At 36.0% G+C, this 21,053-nt stretch overlaps 2 protein-coding genes across 5 annotated transcripts in view; one reads left to right on the plus strand and one right to left on the minus strand.

Moving 5' to 3' along the window:
- The first annotated feature begins 2,050 nt into the window (after positions 1 to 2,050).
- LOC107044332 (G patch domain-containing protein 4) lies at positions 2,051 to 3,872 on the plus strand. Its single transcript, XM_015266172.1, has 2 exons — positions 2,051 to 2,379; positions 2,536 to 3,872. Exons 1-2 carry the CDS (start codon positions 2,331 to 2,333, stop codon positions 3,723 to 3,725), a joined length of 1,239 nt encoding a protein of 412 aa, XP_015121658.1. The 5' UTR covers positions 2,051 to 2,330; the 3' UTR covers positions 3,726 to 3,872.
- A 2,898-nt stretch (positions 3,873 to 6,770) lies between these two features.
- LOC107044333 (beta-1,3-galactosyltransferase 1) overlaps positions 6,771 to 21,053 on the minus strand; it is a 39,329-nt gene continuing 25,046 nt past the window's right edge. The window contains exons 2-6 of one of the 4 annotated variants that reach the window (XM_015266174.1): positions 20,058 to 20,387; positions 15,305 to 15,531; positions 14,333 to 14,598; positions 8,310 to 8,584; positions 6,771 to 8,216 (exon numbers count right to left, since the gene is read on the minus strand). In XM_015266174.1, the coding sequence (XP_015121660.1) occupies positions 7,805 to 8,216; positions 8,310 to 8,584; positions 14,333 to 14,598; positions 15,305 to 15,531; positions 20,058 to 20,077 (1,200 nt within the window). In that variant the 5' untranslated portion in view covers positions 20,078 to 20,387 and the 3' untranslated portion in view covers positions 6,771 to 7,804. Of the gene's footprint in view, positions 8,217 to 8,309; positions 8,585 to 14,332; positions 14,599 to 15,304; positions 15,540 to 20,057; positions 20,388 to 21,053 lie in introns of those variants that run through there. The other 3 variants (XM_015266175.1, XM_015266173.1, XM_015266176.1) reach the window with 3 other exon arrangements.

A 21,053-nucleotide genomic window follows, 5' to 3' on the forward strand; every position in this document is an offset into this window, starting at 1 on the left:
TGCGCCTTGACTTTTGCCTTGGCTTCAGTTAAAAGCTTGCGTGCGCAACTTTTCGTTAAGTGGGGGTTGTTGGACCCAACCCTTAGAAATAAGTTTAAGATTAAGTCAGTCCCACCGTGGCTGTTCGATATAGCGAACCTCCAGCTTCTCTCTTCAAATTAGTTTTTCTTGAGTTCAAAGTTATTAATATAGAGTTTTCTAAAGTTAATGTTATCACGGTGAAGTTGAAGAAAAGTTGAAGTAGTGGAATAAAGTTTTGATGTGCTCTCCTAAGCACTTGTGTACTGGATTTATTTCAACGAATTAACCCTAATCCAATTATCCTGATTATCAACGAGTCGTCTTCGATGGAGTCCTCTTCAGAGGTTTAGCGGCTAACGGATCCAGATTCAAGTTTTGGCGCTGAAATAAAATCAACGGCGCTACTGTCCTCCTAGTAACATCGGTAGGACATAACACAGGACATCACAGGGAATTTTCTAGGGACATGTCGGGCAAAAATCCATCCAACCGGGCCTTCATCCCATTATGTGTAGATCGCTGGAGAACAACGAAAACGTTCCAACCGTTGAAACGAGTTAGAATGTTTTCTCTCGCCTCCTTCTCCATTTTCTTTCTCACTCGCACTCGTTAAGTTTGGCGGAGGACGGGCACGTGCCAACGCGACGGAGACGACAATGAGTGGGAGCGAGCGCGATACATATTCCTTTCTCACTCAGGGGGGGAATAAATATATATAATCGAACATTACTATAGTAAGAAAAAACAAAATCTGCACAATTATTCAATAGAATCACTGGAAAACTATAGAGTTTTCCAGCGACAGCGCTGGGATTTTCTATGAATTTTTTGACCTACATGTCAATAATAAATATGTCGAGAAAAAGGAAAAGACTTTTAAATCATTAGACTCTGCATTCATTATACTATTGATTATAATATGTTCGATTTTACATTCCTGACAATTATTACAAAATGCGAGGAGCTACCGTATTGAGAACCCCTTTCCGGTTATCGACAAATTTATGCTCGGGCCCTACCATACCAACAGTTCCGTACGCTCCATCGTAGTCCATGCGCCACCGCTACGAATTTTGTTGTTGAACACTTTACATTGGCCCTGCTCATCTCCCCTATAATCTCTGGTATGCAGGGTTGGGCCAGTAAATTACCTTAGGTAAATTACATGGATTTTGACCGGTCATAAAGTAGGTAAAATACCCGGGCGAGTTGTCGGCTTTTTGACCTGTCAAAAACCTATGTGGCGCCATCTATTAGCACCTTGGGGAACCGGGAGATTTTTACCGAGAATACCGCCTGTCAGAGTTACAATGGTCAAATTCGAAAAAATCATACCCACTGAGGTTATGCCTCGCGAGGGTCAATCCTCGCAAAGGTCATACCTCGCAAGGATCAAACGTGACAATCATAACTTGCGAGGGTCAAACGTCACAATCATAACTTGCGAGCGTCAAATGATCATAAGCAACAACAAAGACCAAACGGAATAGTTTCAGATTATTTTTTCTTAATTCATGATCATTCCACCCTTGTCATTGTTCTGCCTACAGGAGAGGTAAGTTGAAAAATCACAAGAGTTAAAATTAAGACGCAGACAAGCAGGAAAATCACAAAGGATTAAGAAACAATCACAAAGTAGGTAAATCATAAGGGTCAATCAGGATAACTAGGCCGTGACCTAGTGACTTGTTTGACCCTTGTGAACCTTACTTGCTTTTTTTGTTTAAACTTCATGACCGTTGGAGCCTTGTAATTGTACCGCCTGGCGTCCCCCGTTGACCCTCTTATTAGTTTCACCCTCTAGATTGAAGGATTGCTTCCGTTGTTTGACCCTAAGAAGGCATAACCCTTGCGATGTTTAACCTTCGCGAGGATAACCCTCGTGATCGTTTGATCTTAACGATTTCCGGCCGATATGCCTCTCAGTTTTGACCCTTGTAACTTTTTAGCTTAGCTTCCTTGTAAAGAGTTTTCTGACACTTTTTGATATTTTTGACGCCCCAGAGGTAAATTACAGGTATTTGACAATGTCACGTCATAAACTTCCATCTGCGAGATATGCCCAACCCTGCTGGTATGTATGCACCGTTTCGTCCAAAGACGATAGACTAAAGTAGAGGCTCAGATCTCGGGGTTCAGGCGACCCCAAGCCAAAACTAGTATCACCCCAATCGAGGGATGGCGCCACGGTCGAATCTGACGGCTGGGCGAGCCGCCTGTGCCGGTAACTCGGCAGTAGCAGTCCCTCATCGTATTTGCATGGTGTGTGAATATTAATTTTAAAAGAGCTATAAACAAATTAGAAAAAAATGTCGAGTTTTGCTAAAAATCAGTTGTTAAAATACGGCTGGACGGAAGGTAAGATATTCCCGACTAATGCACAAATATAAAGAATCCCTTCGTATTTTCTCATATTTTGGGGTTATGTTTACCATTTTCTTATTTGAAAAAAAAAATGGTTTTGTCAATCAAAAAAAAAAGAAGAAAAAAATATGATGAATAATTTGGTTACAGGCAAAGGTCTTGGTAAAAATGAGAATGGTATAGTTGATGCACTCAAACCGAAATTGAAGTTCGGCACAACTGGAATTGGCCATGACGGTGCTGAATACAACTGGTGGGAACATGTATACAACGAAGCCTCCGCCAATTTGGAAGTGAAATCAGATTCAACAAAAGTAAATTTAACAATAAATAAGGAAGATGCAGTGACAATAGCGACGAGTAAATGGAATCTCACCTCCAGCATGATAAAGAAAAATAATAATCTCCATTTTGGAAATTTCATCAAAACATCAACCCTTCATGATGGGGAGAACACCGAGGACGAAGAGTACTCGAGTAATAAAATCCACATGACAGAAAAGAGTGAAATGCTTTCAGTTTTAACAGATGAAGAACTATTCAAAGCCTGTGGAGGGCGAACTGCCCACAAAGGTGCAAGGCACGGAATAAAATTATCTGGAAAACTCGCGAGAATTGAAAGACAGGAACAAGAACTTCTTGCTAAACAGAACCAACCATCAACGTCTTTCGATTGGGTAACAGTTGAAGTGAAAAGGAAAAAAAAGAGGAAACATGAGAAAATGGATTACGAAGTTTTAGGTCGAGATAATGAGGGGAATCTGGCTATCACACTGGAAGCTGAAGAATCTCCAAGAGACTCGATAAGTGAGGATTTATCAGATTCTCCTAAATTGATATCCAAGAAATCCAGGCTAAAAGACAAGAGAAAACTTGAAGATTTGACGCATAAAATGTTAATCTCTCTTGATTTATCTGAAGATTCTGGAATGCCTGAAGGGAAAAAACGAAGAAAGAAACATAAAAAATGTGAAAGAGAAGCTGAGGAACCCGACCGTAAACGTAAAAAGAAAATATCACCAGAAGAAGAGACGGCAGATGACAATAATATTCCTCACCCTTTGGTTGGAGATTTCGGTATAGTGGTCGAAGATCCTGGATGTAACGATGACGGATTCGTATCTGGAGATGATTTGACACTCCCTCCAGAGAAAACTTCTAAAGAAGCTAAAAGATTGAATCAAAAGATACAGAAGAGGAAAAGGAAGAAAATGGCTCGTCTGCAGAAGATAAAATTAGAGAAGTTGTCTGAATCCCTGAAAAGTCTCGACTTGACGTCCAGTACTGTGGTCACTAACACAGAAAAAATTAAGAAAAAAAAAATGAAAACTAAAACTTGAACCTAGGAGGAGAGATGCTTATTAAGTTGCAGAAGCATTAAATTAATAGAAAAAGTTTTCAAAGATTTTGTTGTGCGAATGATTTAATGATACGACGGATGTACATAATTCAATAAATTCATTTTAAGTTTTGGTGAACGAATATTTTTTTTGCGGTTATTATTTCATACGATCGAATCAAATTTTATCGTTTGATTCAAATCTGTAAAAATAATAATATACTGATTTTTATATATGAGAATCAAGTAATTCATAGTATTCTATTCTTATCTATAGTTTAAGGGCGTCCAAGATCGAGGTAAATAACTAAAAGTGTTGAAGGAGGGCAGAAAGAATATCATGTGAGTAGGAAAAATCACATGAAGATGAGCTAAAATCAATAAACAGAACATTGCTTCAAAAACAAACAAACAAGGGTCCACGCCTTTTTGGCAGAAGCCATCTGACCGTTTCTTTATGTGTTATAACTCTTTCTTTTTCATTTCTACCAATTCCATTCGTAGTAAGCTTCCTAATGGATTGGTACCAATTCTATTTAGAACAAGTAAAGATTATAAATGAGAAAATTGATATTCAGAATATCTGGCCCTTGAAGATCCTAAGCCATGAAAACATCTCAACCTCAAATCATTCGATCTATGAAGTGGGTGAGCCTCCACACACTTAACTCTCTAAAAGTAAAACGTGAAGTTGATTTATCAACATATTTTAAACAGACCTACCCAGTTCCGGAAAAAACCGTATATTTCGTCCTGCTTAAGAAGGAAACCTACATGGTGGATCCTACATGATCCTCTACACATTTGTATCTGTCACAGAATCAAACACTGACATAATAGTATTAACTAGTACACAAAAGATGGAGAATTCTTTTTCCAACTTGTACGTGTATTGCAGAACGTCAAATCAGCTCTGAGATGAAAAAATTAGAAAAACGTGGATATCTCGAAAATGTTGTATGATACCTGCAGGTATCTATATTTTGATTGACCTCGATAGAGAACTACGAGACGAGTATTTTGAAAAAAAAATTCAATCCGACCAGTAATTTAGGAGACATTGAGCAAAAAAGATTTTCGAGAAATTGCCCTATTTCAAAAACTACTTGACCGATTCAGCTGAAATTTCGCCCCGATGAGCTCCCAAACAAGGCCAATTATTTCACAAAATTTCCGATTTTTAGCTTCGACTTTACTTCTTTTTTCCTGAAGATTTATAAAAAATTTGAAAAAAATCCGCACACACCCACCGACATACACACACATATTTTCTAAAAACATCATATCTTGATCTTTCATGACATTCGACATAATTTCCCAACAAACTTAGAAGATCGTAAAAGTGAACGATAACAAAGCTCCCATTCGGAAGCAAAACCATCAATTTCTTGACTTTTTTTCGACCCCCCTTGATCACGCCATAAATATCTTAAGTAGAAATATTATAACTTGACGTAGTAGGGTTTTTTAATATAAAAAAATTATCCCTATCCAGCATCTTCCTATTCCCATCCCTCATATTGTTAACCCATTTCTCACCCCTCATTATATATATATATATATATATATATATATATNTATATATATATATATATATATATATATATATATATTGTAGCCTCCGGGCTAATACTATATTATTCTCACCCCTCATTATATATATATATATATATATATATATATATATTGTAGCCTCCGGGCTAATACTATATTATTCAATCTTCTATGTGTAAACTTGTACCATATTGTTGTCTTGTCTTGTTTGTAAATATCTATCCATGTTAATAAATCTTGTTGAATCTTGAATCTATGAGTTGATTTGATAGATATTATTATAAGGAATATTGCCAAATAATGCCAATTATTTCACTACATATCCGATTTTTAGCTTCTACTTCACTCCTTTTTTCGTGAAGATTTATAAAAAAATTCCGAAAAATCGGCACACACATACTGACATAAACACACATTTTCTGAATACATATCTTGACGTTTCATGACATTGTACACAATTTCCAAACAAAATTAGAAGATCGTAAAAATGGACGGGAAGATTACGATTTCTTTGGCGCCACTATTTGACATATGTTTTCCGTAACATTTTTCCTCAGAAATACGGGAAAAATGAAGAAGAAATTTCCTCTGAATTAGTTTTTGGGATATGAGCATTTCAATCTTTATTTTTTAAGATACGAACATTTCCATAAAGCTTCTTATGCTTGAGACACCAATTCATGCACTAACATTTCCACATTTGAATCCAATAATAATATTTATAACCTTAAAACAAATTAGTGGGTCCATGACTAAAAATTCCATTTAAAAACTACTCCGTCAAAAAAACCTGCAAAACAACACGTGGCGTATAGGGCGGAGTTGTTTTAACGACCGTTTTTTAGACGTGCTACCCAAATTAGTACATTTCGACACTAGGCCGTGGGAAACTTTTCTGGCGAATATGAGGTTACAGGACGAGCCGAAGGCGAGTTCTGTAATCATATGAGGTATCCATCAATCAAGGCAGTGTCACCCTTGTGACTTTTATGACGGTTGCGATTCCTTTTTTTTGTGACCCTTGTGATACCTACTCCAAACTCCTATCCAACAGTATGGTATGGCAAATATATCAAATCGTGGTGATAACGGAATCGTAATCATGTCGAAAAAATAGACCAAGAGAAATTTTTAAGCTGGGTGGGTTTTAGCACGTTTTGGTGTGTGGGCTATTTTTTCCTGGTCTATTTTTTCCGCCTACCTTTCAACTTATTGTATTCCATTACACAACTCTTCCCAGTCAAAAGACAACGTAACAAAATTAATCCACAAGTTCTTATACACATTTTGGAATAAATTATTTGAAAAATGTTCCAATTTCTTCTTTCACCTCGTTGTAGATATTTTCCTTCAGCGTACGAAAATGTGAATCGAATGAGTAGTAACGATGATCTTGCATAAAATGATTCCATCGAATCCAGTGAAAAAGTTTAAAGTTATTGCGTTGTTCAGTGCCCTTTGAACGCATACCCACAAGTTTAAAAAACAATGATGATTGTTATATACAAAAGATTTAATTGCTCTTTAATAATACAAAAGATATACACAATCCAATAAATGCATCACAACATTGTCATTTGTCATTTCCTCTCAAACTTCTCCATTTACTTTTAAAACAAATCAGTAGTGAAGTGGTAAAAACCAGTCGACTTATCTCGTGGCTGAATTTTCCAGGATTATCTCTCGTAATCTGAGAGATAAAAAAAGTAGTACTACAAAAACGCCACTAAAAAATATTTACTTCAATTCAAAGACACTCCTCAAAAATTCACCTAGCAGCTAAATTGAGATTCTTCACTATTTTTGCTACTGAAACGTAGAGCATTTGGAGGTGCAAATGTGGTGGACAAACTTTTCATGCCTTGGAATGGAAGCGCCAGCTATTTGTCCACACTGAGATTTCTACATTTTATATTCTCCAATTCTGAACAGCACCATTGACGAGTTCATTGGAGTTCAATCTATATTATACAAAGTGATCATCAATCGTCAATTTGATAATTGATTTATAATAAGCTAAAAAAAATAATCTCTATATAAACTAGTTTTCGGATAAAAATACTTCTAAGTTAAATCAGGGGGAGGCCTCTAGCATTCAGATCAATTTATTCTCAACTACTTACTGCACTGATTTTCATGCCTACTTATCGCGGTAGGTTTTTTTATTCTCACGAGGCAAAAAATACTGGCAGAAATAATGGAATCTTCACCGACCATCACAGATGCCTTTTCACAGAAGTCACTGGTCATTCTAGTTACTTTACACAGAAAACTTAATAACTAATTGACAATTGATTATTTATATACTATTGTAAGATGAAAAATACCATTCTTTTAAATAGAAAATATTTTATCCTCTTATTTTTGATCACTCTGATCTTTTCTTTATCAATGAAAAAAAAACAAAACAAAAAACAAATGTTGGATTCCAACATTGTCACTATTTACACGACCATTTATTTCTTTCATCAAGAACTTGGTGGAAATTTTGAAATTCCGAAGACTTTTTAGGTTCATTGATTGCGTTCACACACAATGATTACTTGTAGCCCTTTTTTTAACTAGAAAATAGCCAAAATTTCGGCCATGCCTATGCTCCACAGTGGCTTTCTTCTCTCGACACGTAGCATTGCTATTTTTTAGTTTATTCCAAATAGTATGCATTGTGGACGTATCAACTCTGTGAGCAGTAACAACACTTCTCAATATACAAGTATCCAATTTACGTTGGGTATAACTGAAGCCGGGATGGTCGACTGGTCTCAATTTTGCATTTCTCGCACATAGTCCTGTTATATAAACATCTTCAAGGTGAAGAAGAGGAGTGGAGAGTGCCGATTCATACAATTTTGAAGCAACATCCAGACTCATTACGTAACCAGTGCCTGATAAATAGTTGGGATAGATTTTCTCCGAGAACATGTATTTCGGAGTGTACCTGTGGCAAAGATATTTCAGGATATTTTCCTTCAATTAAACAATCCATCGTAACAGCAAAACTGAAATAATAATGAATAACTATTCATATCACCATTTATTTTTTGGATCTGAGATGGGACGTGCATTGCAGATCAATGCTCCAATGAGAGTATCAACACTCTGTGGTCTTGATTTCAGGGCCTTGACAAGGTTGTCAACATTTATATACATGTCATCATCAGTTTTCATAAGGTAAGTCGCTTGTGGGCAATTTGTTGTTACCCATTTTAACAGCATTACTGATTTTATCGTCAAATTATTGTAAGCATCGATGAATTTTTCTTGAATTAGATCTCCATACTGATGGTTCTCTTCTGCAATTGAATTCTGTAAGATAAAACATGGATATTTACGAAGTGTACAGTTATCGATATATGAGCAAGTACATCAGTTCAATAATCGTTCTATTACTTCCGATTAGTTATCGAATATCAAAGGACAGTAATGTAGCTGCTACGATTATATTAAGATATTCCTCGATTTCATAAGTAAACTTCGTGGAATACACGAAGTCCTATTTAGCATTTCACGAAATCATGAAAAAATTACAGTCAACATTCCATATCAACTTAGCCACCGTGAATTTTTTTGGTCCTTAGAATACTAAATGGGTATGCTTACTCTCAAGTACTACATAAGTACAAACCTTCTCGGAATTTTCGCTCCTTTAATATCAATAGTTTGTCTATGACATATGGTAAAAGCTGAAATGGTTGAAAAATCATATCTTGTGAACTAATTAACGGATTTTGATGAATAAAAAAAAAGATTTTCTTCGTTTTTTCATGTAGTTTCCGAATAAAAATACAACAATACCACAAGGATAAGTGATGAGTCATTTTTAAAGTTTTTTATTATTCAAATTCCGCTATTACCCATGAGCCAGATGAAAATCGAATAATTTTTTTTCCTCGATGGATGATAATACAAAACTTTTCCATGCCTCTGCGCGGCACATTCACTTTTTCCACGCAGGTTAGGTTCTTCGCGGGCGTGAATTTGCCACATTTGCCACACAGAAACGTGCAAAATATCATACAAGTCATGCACCGTAAAAAAGACTCGTTGACGAAATGAACTTCACCGTCACTCGCCTTCGGCACGCGCGGGTAAAGTTCATTTCGTCAACGAGTTTTTTACGGTGCTTGACCTGTAATATACTATTTCGGGGTATTTTAAAATGGGACATCTATATGGAGATGGACAAAAAATTTTCTTTTCATGAAAAATCCGATTTTCCGCTCATCAATGAGAAAAATTACTTATAGGGGTCCTCCATTTTTTCACAATCACAAAGGTTCGACGATATAAGGATTGAATGATCATAAATCGAGTGGAATAATTGAAAGCCTCTCCTGTTGTATCCCACGACGGTCAAATTTCACCATGGTCGTACCCTTTGAGGGTCGAGGATCGCAAGGATTAAGCCTCGCAAGAGTCATGCCTAATGAGAGTGAAACGTCGCGAGAGTCATACCTCGCTAGAGTCACATGTCGCAAGGATAATAACTGGCAAGGGTAAAACAAAGGGTTAAACGACTACAAGGTTCAAACAACGAAGACAGGGAGAACAATGCCAAGGGTTAAACAAATACGAGGGTAAACCACACGAGTCAGGCAGCCTAATCACTAGGTTCGAATGGCAAGGGTAAAGATGCAAGACAATCACAACAGCCAAGCGCTCACAAAGGTCAACCGGGAGAACCTTCTGCACTGAGAAAAAAATAGAATTCTGCCAATCAAATTTGTTTCAGACAAGATCTTATAGTGAAATTTTGTATGCAAATTTCGGGCATTTGTTTGTTTTGAGGCAAATTTGATTTGCAGAATTATATTGGGTGTGTGAATATGACTCCACCCTTTTTTGTTCAAATAAAACACATTTGCTTGTTTAGAAAATCAAAGAAAAGTTTATTGAAAGTATGCTCCATCTGCAGCTACAACCTTCGCCAATCTTTCAGGTAATTTACGTATTCCTTGCCTGAAGAAATCCTGGTCTTTTGAGCTGATCCAATTATCACGTCAAATTTTGATACTTTTGTATGAAGTAAACCGTTCTCCCGTAAGATCTGACTGCGGTGTTCGGAATAAGTGGTAATCCGAAAGAGCTATGTCTGGCAAATATGGCGGGTGGAGTAGCACTTCCCAGTCCTGTCCATCTAAATATCTTTTCACAACTTGGGCGGTATGCGGTTTGGCATTGTCATGTTGAAGAATTAATTTACTGTGCCTATTCACCCATTCTGGTCGTTTTTCTTCTATGGCTCGCTTCAAACGCATTACTTGTCATCGGTAAACTTCTCCATTAATAGTTTGAGAGGATTCGAGTAACTCATAATATGCAACAACTCTCTGATCCCACCAAATGCAGAGCATAACCTTGGCACTGTGAATATTTCTTGTTGGCTGGGATGGGCCGGGTTCACCTGGCTTCACATAAGCTTTTTGGCGTTTAGAATTCTCATAATATATCCATTTTTCATCTCCTGTGACTATTCGAGGCAAAAATCCTTTTCTTTGCTGTCTTTGAAGTAGCATTTCACAAATTGTTTTTCGACGTTCCATGTCTCTTTCTTTGATCTCATATGGAATCCAGTTGCCAACTTTTTGAACCATTCCCATTGCTTTTAAATGCTTTGCAACAGTTGATCGTTCAACATTTAATGTTGCAGCCAATTCCGATTGAGTTTGGCAAGAATCCGCTGCCAATAATGTCTCCAATTCAGCATCTTCAAATTTTTTGGTGGTTTTCCATGTTCTCTGTCCGTAGTGCCAAAATCATTATTTTGAAATCATCGAAACCATTCCTTGCAAGTTGTATTAGATGGAGCATGCTCACCGTAAGTCTCCACAAGCAAACGATGAGTTTCCGCAACACTTCTTTGCAATATAATAGTGTAATAACACTTCCCGCAAATGATGTTTACTTGGAACGAAAACCGACATTGTTACGGAGGTAAAAACACTTGTTGCTTATATTTCAATCAAATGTCACGTAGTGCATTTGACAGCTGACATAAAGTACTATCGAATACAAGTGTTGCCATTTATTAGTGCACGTAAGCAATACTAAAAACGACATCCGTTGGGAAAGGGCGGAGTCATATTCACACACCTAATATTTTTTCTCAGTGTGATTATCTCGCTCGATTCATGCTCCTTTGACCATTGTGATTGTTCTGCCTATCTTCGTTGTTTGTTCTTATGGCCATTTGAACCTCGTGATTATGCTACCGGCCTCTGTTGTTTAACCGTTGCGATCGTTTGAACCGTTCCGGTTATGATCATTGTGACGTTTGACTCTCGCGAAGTGTGACCCTGGCGATGCTTGACCCTCATGAGGCATGACTCTTGCGAGATAGGATTCTTGCGACGCTCGACCCTCGAAAAGTATGACCATAGTGAAGTTTGAGCCTCGTAAAATACGAAGGGAGAGACTTTCAAAATATTTCATTCGACCCGTATGATGGTCATCTCACCCACCTCTTTCAATTAATCCTCATTATCGTCGGACCTTTGTGATTGTGAAAAAGTCGACTACTAAACGTAATTGTACTAATTTATGATCGAAAAATCAAATTTTCCATGAAAAGAAAAATTTTCCCTTATCTCCATGGGGATGTCTCATTTTGAAATACCCCAAAAAAGTTATGTATTATCAGCATCCATCGAGGGAAAAAAATTATTCATTTTTCATCTGGCCCTTGCGTTACAGCGGAATTTAAATGATAAAAAATTGGAAAATGGTCTATTACTTGTCCTCGTAGTACTATCGTATTTTTATTCGGAAAGTACATGGGAAAAGGAGAAAAATGTTTTTTTATTCGTCAAAATCTGTCCATTAGTCAGCAAGATATGATTTTTCAAAGATTTGAGCTTTTGTCATATGTCATAGACAAACTATTGATGTTAAAGGAGTGAAAATTCAGAGAAAGTCTGTACTTACGTACAGGGTGTCCCATAGTATGTGACAAAAGTAAATTACGAATAACTTGAATACGGTTAAGTGTAAATAATTGTTGTTTTTTTTATTGTACACAGAACATTCGGCAAATTATAATACAATCCCTTCCAAGTGTCCGCCATCACTTGTACTACAGAACTCTATCCTCGAAGCTGGTATAGATGCGCTGTATTGTTTTCATCAATAGCTCGGACAGCATCCCTAATTGCGTCTTGCAACTCTTCCACAGTCGTCGGATGCTTTTCATAGCACTTGTCCTTGAGAAAACCCCACAGGCAAAAATCACATTCCATGCCCCCATGGGCATACTTAGGGTAACCTAAACCTAACACACGAGTGCCGTAAACGGAAAAAAGTGTTTCAATTCTCCAGTAGTCCTGTGTGGGGCGGCACCGTCTTGCATGAAGTAGAAATTCTTGACTAATTGATTTTTTCGTGCCCAAGGAAAGAAGTTCTGTTTCAAGAACTCACAGTAAATGTCAGCATTAATTGTCCGACTCTCGAGGAATTCAAGGAAAACACCCTTTATGGTAACTGCCGCCCATGCAGTAACTTTTTTCGGGTGTGAGGACTTGGTTTCAAGGACGTGAGGTGACTCAGTCCCCCAAAAGCGAAAATTTTGTTTATTTACCAAGCCACCTAAGTAGAAATGTGCTTCGTCAGAGAAGATGATATTCTATGCCATCATCCCCTTGGATTCAAAAAGATTGTAAAGTTCTTGGCAAAATTCCACACGACGAACCATCGCTTCTTCAGTTAAAAATTGATGTACAGAAATTTAGTAGGGATGGAAGTTTAAAAACACTTTTAAGATACGGTGAAGTGAAGTTCTCGAGACTTTGAAGGTTTGGGAAGCCTTCCGAGGGGTATCATTTGGATATTTCTTGAAATGTTCTTCAGTTGTGCGGATAACCTCATCTGTGGTTAAAGTAGGTGAAGGGCCGGGATTCTCATGCCTCCTATCGTCTAGTGTACCGTATCCACTTTTAAAAAATCCAGTGTAACGATTTCTGAAGCCTCTATTCCGCTTATCAAGTAATGTAATATTATGTCTATGTATATTTTTTTATGTACTGTAATATATTTAACAATTGAAAAAATTAAATACTGTTCTGTACTATAAAAAAATGCATACATGTATAGTATATATATAATATAATATGATGTATAAAATATAATATATATTATGTTATATATTATATATGATACAATATATAATATATAATATAATATACAGCAGATAGATTATACATATATGATTTATCCTGTCATTTTTTTAACTGTAAAAAATTGATAGCTCTGTAAAAAAATAGATGTATAGGATAGTATATATGTATACAGCACATAATACAGCCCTAAATATTAATAAGAACGTAAGAAGCAAAAGAGAAACGAAGAAGAAGATGAAGAGGATTCTAATGATTCCGAATAAATTATTCAACAATTAAATTCTCATTCTGAAAAACTTTGTTGAAACCATTCATTTTTTCTGCATTATTATTATCGAGATAAAAATTAATGAAAGTGAGAAACGGTAAGGTTTTACCGTTTACTATTCTGGCACCCATGAAAAATATATGCGCGCGAAGCGCGCGCCCTGTTCTAGTTGAAAAAATTTTGGTTATCTAGTTCATTCACTCTATTTACCGTCTGAGACTCGATTCAGACGCTCCAGTGTGTGTGCCATATTTAGAATGAAATGCTCTTATTGCTGCAGTAGTTGAATCTCCTCTTCGGTAATATGATTAGATGAGGAATGTTTTTTGTTCAATGGTTAGGTTTTCCATTTTAGTGTTCTAATTCGCGAGCGACTGAAGTATGGATGAAATTTGCGGAGTCTCCACTTCAACCATATATTAGACTTTAGACTGCGCTGTCACCTTGCGGTATACAACGCAATTTAGTTTTGTCACATACTATGGGACACCCTGTAGTACTTGATAGTGTGCATACCAATCCAGGATTCTAGGAACCAAAAAAATTCAGGGTGGCTGAGGTGACATGGAATGTCCCATATACGCATTTCGACACCTTACATTATGAGCCAACTTATAAGCGCATCTGTTATTTAGAAGTTTATGCAAAGCAAAAAAAAATTAAATCATCACTTACGTTGAGCGTCTCATTGTCACTTTGTCCGAGGAGGAATACAACTTTAATAGTAGTCGAATTGTAAGAATCTGTCTCACTGGCCCAAGTATCTCTAATGGCCATTCTTTGTTTTTGATGATCAACCGCTGAGCAAACGACGATTAAAAGGTATGGCGATGTTGATACCGTGCAACTGTCATTTGGATTCAGTATTGTTGTGTTGTTTTGTGGATGGATATACCAGTCTAAATTTCTTGATGCATTGAACGACCATCCATGTAATTCCTCTATAATAGATCAACAAAAACAATTTAAAGCAGTTGAATATTATCGTCAAACTGACAAGTAATGGTCTGAAAGACTGAACATGCCATTCGACTGTGCCGCCAGAATCTATTAACTAAATAAATTACACTATAAAAATAATTATTTGTAAAAAATCATTTATTACAGAGAAAAAAATAAGAGTTCAAGGAGGAGTACAAAACAGAGATCATGCTTTGGAATTTTAACTCCAGGGTAAAGTACAATATGAAGTTGAACATCAATCAATCAAGGAAACATCTATTAAAAAATGAAGAACAATTACAAAGAAACATAGCAGGTATTCTTAGATTATAAATATTCTATTATCACCAACCAATAAATTGTAAGAACTTGTTTCCTCTTGAAATTTCGAAAAAGCTTATTAATTATTCAGAGACTATTATTTTCAACCCGTATTGTACTTTATCACACGATTTAGCAGAACTGAGGGGAACTTAACGAAATTAATGCATTATTCTGTACTTCACCTTTATGAAACACAAAATCACGTAAAGTATGTTTCAACGTTTAATAGTTTTCGCTGTTATTTGATAGATGAGATAATTATATGTCTAGATGAGCACAAATGAAATAAATTTCAACCAGTAGATTTCAGAAAATTACTTCACCGAATTCAACAGAAAATGCTTAAGCTACGGCGCTGTTCAGTACTTTTCGAATGCATACCTACGGGTTCTAGATAGCGTGAAAGCCTCGAAGGTCCTGAAGATGTTGCCTCACCTATTCCGAGTGGTCCTTGCGCTGAATGATATGCTGGTACGTATAGAAGACCCAAAAAAGCTAGGATGATACACCCGAGGCCCAAACGACGTATAAAGGACATTTTCCCTCGCGCATTATGTGTTGAATTTATGACCGCGGCTGATGGCAATTCCATTGGGAGTAAATGTATCCTGTCCATATGATTAAAGACATGAAAATTAATTAGCACCAATACTTAATGCAAATTGAGACATGATGTCAGTTTCTATTGTAAAATATTAGAATATATGCGAAAACTTGTTATTTAAACGGCCTTTTGAGTCCCCATTTTCCGGTCTCATTTCGGCATTCTATCCAACCCTATGCATGCACTGTGCCGCATTCGCACTCCTATATGTTCTATAGGACATTCTATAGGAGATATAGATTCTATGTAAAGCTATTTGTATTTTCAAGAAAAACCATAGTGCTCTCTTTGAGAAATTCAACTAAATTTCTATTGGATATGAAATTCCCAAATTGTTTTCTTTTATTAAAAAACTAGTTGATGCCCTTTTATAATCCCTCGTGTTTTTCCTTGTGAGTTTTTCACAAATTAATGATTCATTATTGTCTTATTATACTGAGCGTGAAGATTAATGGAAACAATGCTTCACAAAAGCAATCGATAATTTTGTTGGAAAAATTACATGATTGATTCTGATGCTTTTTTTGCTAATTCGGAGTATCTTCTCCTCATGCATGATCTTTTTCACAATTTTATTCGACGATGCAATTTTTTCAAATTCTCCTTAAAATCCCGAAATGCTTGTGCATTTTTTTTAAACTTCGAAATTTTTGGGAAATTGTTGAGAAAATCCAAGAAATTTTACATTCAATATTTATTTTTTCAATTGATTGTTCATAATTATTTCCATTGCAAAAAGCAGTCTTGCTACTTATGGACTCCTTCCTGATCTGTTTGAAATTGAATATTTAGTAAGTACCTGTATATATGTGAAAATGATGAAAACTAATGTATAGCATCGACATTGAAGATGTATCCATAATTGTCTGTAATAATTCGCATGTTTTTTGCAATTTATTTCTTTTTTTTTCATATAGCGAAATGACCCATGACGTTCAAATGCTCTAAATAAAAAAAAAATTGCAAAAAGCAATGTGACTGATGAAAATAATATGTCCCAATTTATTAGCTATTAAATGTTTGTATGAATTACTTGCGTATATGTGTTAATTCCTATGCTCACTGAATGAGATTTTAATCATGATTAGAATTCAACTTCTTCTCAAGCATTATTTAGAGAATCAATTGTTGGAATTTAATGCTTGTTGATACTCGGATAAAAGTACGTGCCAACACTGTTATAGATTTTTTAAATGAGTTTATTTCACTTCAGTTCATATCATCAACGCAATTGGTTGCTTATTACAATGTCGTCACTTTATTTTTTTTGTGAATCTGCAATTCTGTTTTAGCGCCGGGCACTCTTACTTTTATTTTTTAACCAAGTTTCTTTATTCAATATAATAGTCAATATTTACATTATGTAAAAACCTTAAAAACTAGTATAGAAAAAAGAGTTCTACAGGGTTGTCCCATAGTATGTGACAAAAGTAAATTGCGTTGTATACCGCAAGGTGACAGCGCAGTCTAAAGTCTAATATATGGTTGAAGTGGAGACTCCGCAAATTTCATCCATACTTCAGTCGCTCGCGAATTAGAACACTAAAATGGAAAACCTAACCATTGAACAAAAATCATTCCTCATTCAATCATATTACCGAAGAGGAGATTCAACTACTGCAGCAATAAGAGCATTTCATTCTAAGTATGGCACACACACTGAAGTGTCTGATTCGAGTCGCAGACGGTAAATAGAGTGAATGAACTAGATAACCAAAACTTTTTTTTCTTTTTTTTTTTTGAAGATTTACGCATTTTTCGACCAATTCATGGGTATTTTCAGGTTAATTGAGAAATTTAATCAATACGGTACACTAGACGATAGGAGGCATGAGAATCCTGGCCCTTCACCTACTGTAACCACAGATGAGGTTATCCGCACAACTGAAGAACATTTCAAAAAATATCCAAATGATACTCTTCGGAAGGCTTCCCAAACCTTCAAAGTCTCGAGAACTTCACTTCACCGTATCTTAAAAGTGTTTTTAAACTTCCATCCCTACAAAATTTCTGTACATCAATTTTTAACTGAAGAAGCGATGGTTCGTCGTGTGGAATTTTGCCAAGAACTTTACAATCTTTTTGAATCCAAGGGGATGAAGGCACAGAATATCATCTTCTCTGACGAAGCACATTTCTACTTAGGTGGCTTGGTAAATAAACAAAATTTTCGCTTTTGGGGGACTGAGTCACCTCACGTCGTTGAAACCAAGTCCTCACACCCGAAAAAAGTTACTGCATGGGCGGCAGTTACCATAAAGGGTGTTTTCCTTGAATTCCTCGAGAGTCGGACAATTAATGCTGACATTTACTGTGAGTTCTTGAAAAAGAACTTCTTTCCTTGGGCACGAAAAAATCAATTAGTCAAGAATTTCTACTTCATGCAAGACGGTGCCGCCCCACACAGGACTACTGGAGTGTTTGAAATACTTTTTTCCGTTTACGGCACTCGTGTGTTAGGTTGNACTGAGTCACCTCACGTCGTTGAAACCAAGTCCTCACACCCGAAAAAAGTTACTGCATGGGCGGCAGTTACCATAAAGGGTGTTTTCCTTGAATTCCTCGAGAGTCGGACAATTAATGCTGACATTTACTGGGAGTTCTTGAAAAAGAACTTCTTTCCTTGGGCACGAAAAAATCAATTAGTCAAGAATTTCTACTTCATGCAAGACGGTGCCGCCCCACACAGGACTACTGGAGTGTTTGAAATACTTTTTTCCGTTTACGGCACTCGTGTGTTAGGTTGAGGTTACCCTAAGTATGCCCATGGGGGCATGGAATGGCCGCCTTACAGTCCTGACTTAAATCCCTGTGATTTTTGCCTGTGGGGTTTTCTCAAGGACAAGTGCTATGAAAAGCATCCGACGACTGTGGAAGAGTTGCAAGACGCAATTAGAGATGCTGTCCGAGCTATTGATGAAAACATAATACAGCGCATCTATACCAGCTTCGAGCGTAGGATAGAGTTCTGTAGTACAAGTGATGGCGGACACTTGGAAGGGATTGTATTATAATTTGCCGAATGTTCTGTGTACAATAAAAAAACAACAATTATTTACACTTAACCGTATTCAAGTTATTCGCAATTTACTTTTGTCACATACTATGGGGCACCCTGTATGATCAGTATTTTTTTTACTAATTGTGTAAACTGGCGAGACTCTCGAGTTTATAATTATTTTGAGATTAATCGTAAGGTAAATGCAGAATCTTTCTCTTTGAGATTTATGCGTTGTCTTTTGCATTTGATATTTTTTAAATTTAAGTGGTTAAAAAAGGAACATTTGTTTGCTGTTGTAGAAAAAAAAGCACGACAATAGTTGCGAAAAGTAGATTAAAGAAATATTGTAATTTTATTTAAATTACCTAGAGTGAATCATTAAAAGTATTTATGAATCACAGAATCCGATTTTTTTTTATCTTTATTTTAATACTTATGTTCTGACATTATTTGTATATTTAGTTTTTAATTTTGTTTAGTAAAACAATCATATTATTTGGGTTTTTTGTCGAAATAGAATTTTTTAATATTTTATATTAGAATTCAAAATTCTAAGGAGGTCTAAAGTTGTGCCTATGATATCGATTTTGTTGATTATTTTTATTCATCTGTTTGAATAATTCTTCTCGAATTTTCAATTGTCTCATAAATTTATCGTCATCATTCAGCCACCAGAATTTTTTTCTGACTCTCGTGAAGTCGTCGACATCGCATCTTGGGACATCTCTCGAATACAAGAATTCTTTTGATTCAAAATCATCTATGGGGATTTTGTTGTTGTTTTTATGTCTGTTGATGTGATACAAGATCGGTTTATTCGATTCATCTTGGAATAAACTGATCTTATCATAATAAGTAAAATATTGTGGTTTGATATTACCGCATCTAGATCGACCGACAGCCCCGTCCACCGGGAATTCAGCCAAACTATTAATTACCTCATTTGGAATTTCTTTGATTCTGTTGTAATAATTTCTTGCAAGTCTATGAATGAAATAGTCAATTCTTGGGATCTGCGCTTTTTCATAGAGGATTTTATTACTCACTCTATATTGATAATTTGTATGTTCAGATCGATCCAAAAACAAAGAAGTTCTGAGACATTTCCTCTCAAATAATCTCAAGGTTTCCATTTGATTAGCACTCATGTTCCACAATATTTCTGATCCATAGGTTAATAATGGTCCTATGAGCAACATGTAACAGATTACCCTAGCTCTCTTACTGATATATTTGTTGTGAAATAAGTAGCCTAAAGATTTATATCTGTTTCGGGCTTTTTCTAATCGGATGTCCATGTGTTTTGAGCAGCGAACTAGATAGTCTAGATTGACTCCTAGATACTTGATAGTGTCTTTGTTAGGGATTATTGATTCTTCGTTTGAGATAGGATCTTTTATTTTTACTTGAAATTTCTTAATACTTTTACGTTTTTTTTTTGACATGGTCTCTTGGGTGTTTCGAAATAAAATAGTCTCACTTTTGGAAGGGTTGACTTTTAAGTTCTACATAGAATAAAGATTACTTACTTAAACTGAAAATTTTGCATATCAAGAAAAAATCAGCACTGGTTGTAGAAAATATTTGTTCTTAAAAACAATCCCTACATTCGTTAGGTCCATTACCCCACCAAGGATAAATGTTGAGAAGAGGAATTTCTAGAATTTAGAACCTCCATTTCAAAGTCAATACACTATTTTTATATGTGGACAGACATTTCGGATGAAAATTGTCTTCTTCAAAAAATTCTCCTAGAATTCCCGTGGAAGATATTTGAAAGACAAAATTTTGTCACCAAAAGATTCTTGTGGATTGTCTTCGAAAGATTTTCTAAAGACTAAGTTCCGTCTTCCGAAGATCTAAAATGAAAAAATAAAAATATTAAATATTAAATATTAATTCTCCTAAGTTGCCTGTGGAAGATATTTGGAAGACGAAATTTTGTCTCGCAAAGATTCTTGTGGATTGTCTTCGAAAGATTTTCTAAAGACTAAATTCCGTCTTCCGAAGATCTAAAATGAAAAAATAAAAATATCTTTCGTAGATGAATTTCCATCTTTGGAAGATCTTTTCATGTCACCAAAAAGATCTTCCAAAAACTTTCGGAAGATTTCTCCCAAAGATCTTCCGAAAAATCTTCAGAAGACGGTTTTTTTTCTACCCGGGTAGTTAACAAAAATAAATAATAATAACTTTAAAGGTGCGTAGGAGACGCTAAGACGCGAGGATCACCCGCAAGCGACGACGACGCGAGAGCCACGACACAAAAGTTATTGGGAAAGGTCGACGTAACAGATGAGTTAGGACTAGTTTTCCCCACAATAAAAATTGATAATAAACTCAAGTAGAGAAACTAATGAAAAAAATCAAATTAAGAGGTAGCTGGAGGCTATAGAGTGCCGCGTCACAAGCAGACTCTGCTGGCTAATTAATGATAAGGAATGAAACACAGAGGGTTCGACGGAGAATTAAATTCCCCATCAATTAACCCTCTTTCATCCCTTAATCTCTGTAACATAAGAATA

This window comes from Diachasma alloeum, unplaced genomic scaffold (assembly GCF_001412515.2).
Source record: "Diachasma alloeum isolate Michigan unplaced genomic scaffold, Dall2.0 Dall_scaffold_00712, whole genome shotgun sequence".
Lineage (NCBI taxonomy): Eukaryota > Metazoa > Arthropoda > Insecta > Hymenoptera > Braconidae > Diachasma > Diachasma alloeum.

Coding starts and splice junctions, on each gene's coding strand:
- LOC107044332 (XM_015266172.1), top strand. CDS start 2,331: ATGTCGAGTTTTGCTAAAAATCAGTTGTTAAAATACGGCTGGACGGAA. Junction 2,380..2,535: donor AAAATACGGCTGGACGGAAG/GTAAGATATTCC, acceptor ATTTGGTTACAG/GCAAAGGTCTTGGTAAAAAT.